General features: G+C 48.7%; 1 protein-coding gene across 1 annotated transcript in view; it reads left to right on the top strand.

Annotated features, from left to right (window-relative positions):
• Psmb2 (proteasome subunit beta 2) overlaps nucleotides 1-2,376 on the top strand; it is a 31,114-nt gene that overhangs the window by 27,592 nt on the left and 1,146 nt on the right. Inside the window, exon 5 of the mRNA XM_005353233.1 lies at nucleotides 1,310-1,359. Within this exon, the coding sequence (XP_005353290.1) occupies nucleotides 1,310-1,359 (50 nt within the window). The remainder of the gene's footprint in view (nucleotides 1-1,309; nucleotides 1,360-2,376) is intronic.

Raw genomic sequence — 2,376 nt, 5'->3', positions numbered from 1 at the left:
CTCGAACTCACAGAGATCCGCCTGCCTCTGCCTCCCGAGTGCTGGGATTAAAGGCGTGCGCCACCACCGCCCGGCAACGTACTTATTTTTTAAAAAGTCTTCCTGCCAACCAAAATAAGTTACTCCTATCTTTGTTTGAAAGGGGTGCTGAGGTAAATGTCACCATGAATAAAACATACCTTATTCGGTTCTTGTCTTACGTTCATTTTCCTCCGCCTGGGTGGTCATTGATGTCTCAGCTATCGACAGTGAGCCCGTAAACAAAGCAGTTTATGTGAATGTTTTGAACTTGTAGGATGAACAGGTCCAGCCATGATAGCTAAAGACTTCTTTATTTAAAAACATCAAAGCTTTTGAAGATCACTCCCTCCTATAAAAGAAAATAATTTCTTTGCTTGTACCTAAACTGTCAGCTTGATGAAAAATGAGAAGAGCAATGCTCTTGTGCCAAGTCTGTCTTCTGACCCATTCCCAGCCTCAGCGTTAGCCGTGGGGACTGGACATTCCTAGCGGGCTCTCCCAGGCTAGAGCTGCAGCACAGTTGAGCATTTCCCCCTTGCACTCTGGTCTTCCCTGAAAACGTCATAGCAGTCGGCATGGTCTTTTCTTTGTGGTACTGCCCTCTCGTGAGCCCTCAGCCATGCTAGAGCTGCAGGCCACATCCTGAAAAGAATTAGCCTGGCCTCCTGGTGACTGTCTCTTGATTTGGCATCTGTCAGTAGTACAGCTGACTTCCCCCACCAAAGTAACCACCAGCCGCCCTTGAAGCCTAATGCCTAATGTGTCATCCCGGTTCGCCACGCCCACCAGCGATCCCTTTGGATCCTGTTCAGAAGAGTTTCAGTTCCACCCTCTTAACTGTCTTCCCATTGTTCCACTGAGACCCAGCTGGGAGCATGAGGGTGGCGCTCTGGCCTTGTCCTCCCGATCCCTGATTTGCAGCTGGCAAGGGCAGGTGGAAATGATTTAAGCCCTGGACTAAAGGGGACTGGTGAGGGTGAGCTATGAAAAAGAGAGACAGGCTGCTGAACTTCTTGAGAGGCTGGTCCAGGCCAGAGGAGACAGAATTCTGTCATGCTTACCCTTCACTGCAGCAAATCAATTTGTGATGGCTCAGGGCTCTGGGAGCATTGGTCTGGGGCGCCCTCCCCTGCATGTGGACTAACTTTGTTACAGGCTAGAAGTCCGAGTGTGTTTTGCTTTTTCCAATTGTGTGGCACTCAGACCTGAGGAAGTTTGAAACTTAATCACAGGCTGTTAGGAGCTGGGCACCGACAGCCTACAGTGCTCTGCCTCTGTTCTCTTTCAGCTATCTCACGTGAGAGGGCAGTGGAGCTTCTTAGGAAATGTCTGGAGGAGGTGAGTAGCTCCCAGGGCATCTGGGAGGAATGTTTTGTCTCCGTTTGAAGTATGGTTCCTGTTCTTGGTTGCTTGTTTCTGCTCCTTGTCAGACGGGAAGTTGCTACCGTGGAGGAGGTTGATGTGGGTAATGCACTTGCATGTTAGTTTCTCCCTCGGTCACCTCTGCTTCAGTGTCAGTTTCATGGATTTAATTATTTTCCTTTCTGGTTAATCTAGACTAGTCGTTCTCAAAATCCATTGTGTATCACCTCAGGGGAACTTTCCTTATCCCTGCTCGGCCCCAGCACCCAATTCTAAATCATCTGTAGATAGGTAGAGACTGAGTCTCTTCTTTTAACTGGCAACAAAATGATTTTTTTTTTCTAATTTTTTTTTTTTTTGAGCCGGGGTTTTTCTATGTAGCACCTGGAACTAGCTCTGTAGATCAGACTGGCCTGAAACTTAGGGAGATCCGCCTGCCTCTGCCTCCCAGGTGCTGGGATTAAAGATGTCTGCTAGTACATCTGGCTAGGCAACCAAATGATTTTAATGCAGTGATAATCAGGCCCCAAACCCTGGGCTGTGTCACTCTGTTGTGCCACCATAAAGCCTACTCCCATAACATTGCATTCAGGTCACCAGAGAAAGCCCCTGGGAATTTGGATCAGAGGGGGAGAGAGATCTTTGTTGTGGGAGGTCACACACCCAAAGTCTCCTAGGAAGAGTGTAGGATACAGGGTGAGCTGGCAGAAAGTATCCTCGTTAGACATGTCATTCTTTTTCCTTGTGACCTAAGGATGAACTTGAATGAATTGTCTAGTGAGAGAGGGGACGAGCAGGTGAGGGCATTGGCAGCACTGTCGGCTTCAGTTGCCTCTTGTGTAACGGTGACCTCATCCCTCTTCCTCTTTTAAATTTCCCTTCACGGGAGCTGCTGAGAATCAGTCGTGGGTTTCTCAACCATCCAGCTGACAGTGTTACCCACAGATATCCTGGCGGGGGGGCTAGCCAGGACAGTATTGCCCACAGATATCC

Source organism: Microtus ochrogaster, chromosome 10, assembly GCF_000317375.1.
Source record: "Microtus ochrogaster isolate Prairie Vole_2 chromosome 10, MicOch1.0, whole genome shotgun sequence".
Taxonomy (NCBI): domain Eukaryota; kingdom Metazoa; phylum Chordata; class Mammalia; order Rodentia; family Cricetidae; genus Microtus; species Microtus ochrogaster.
This window is presented reverse-complemented; position numbering and strand designations above follow the sequence as displayed.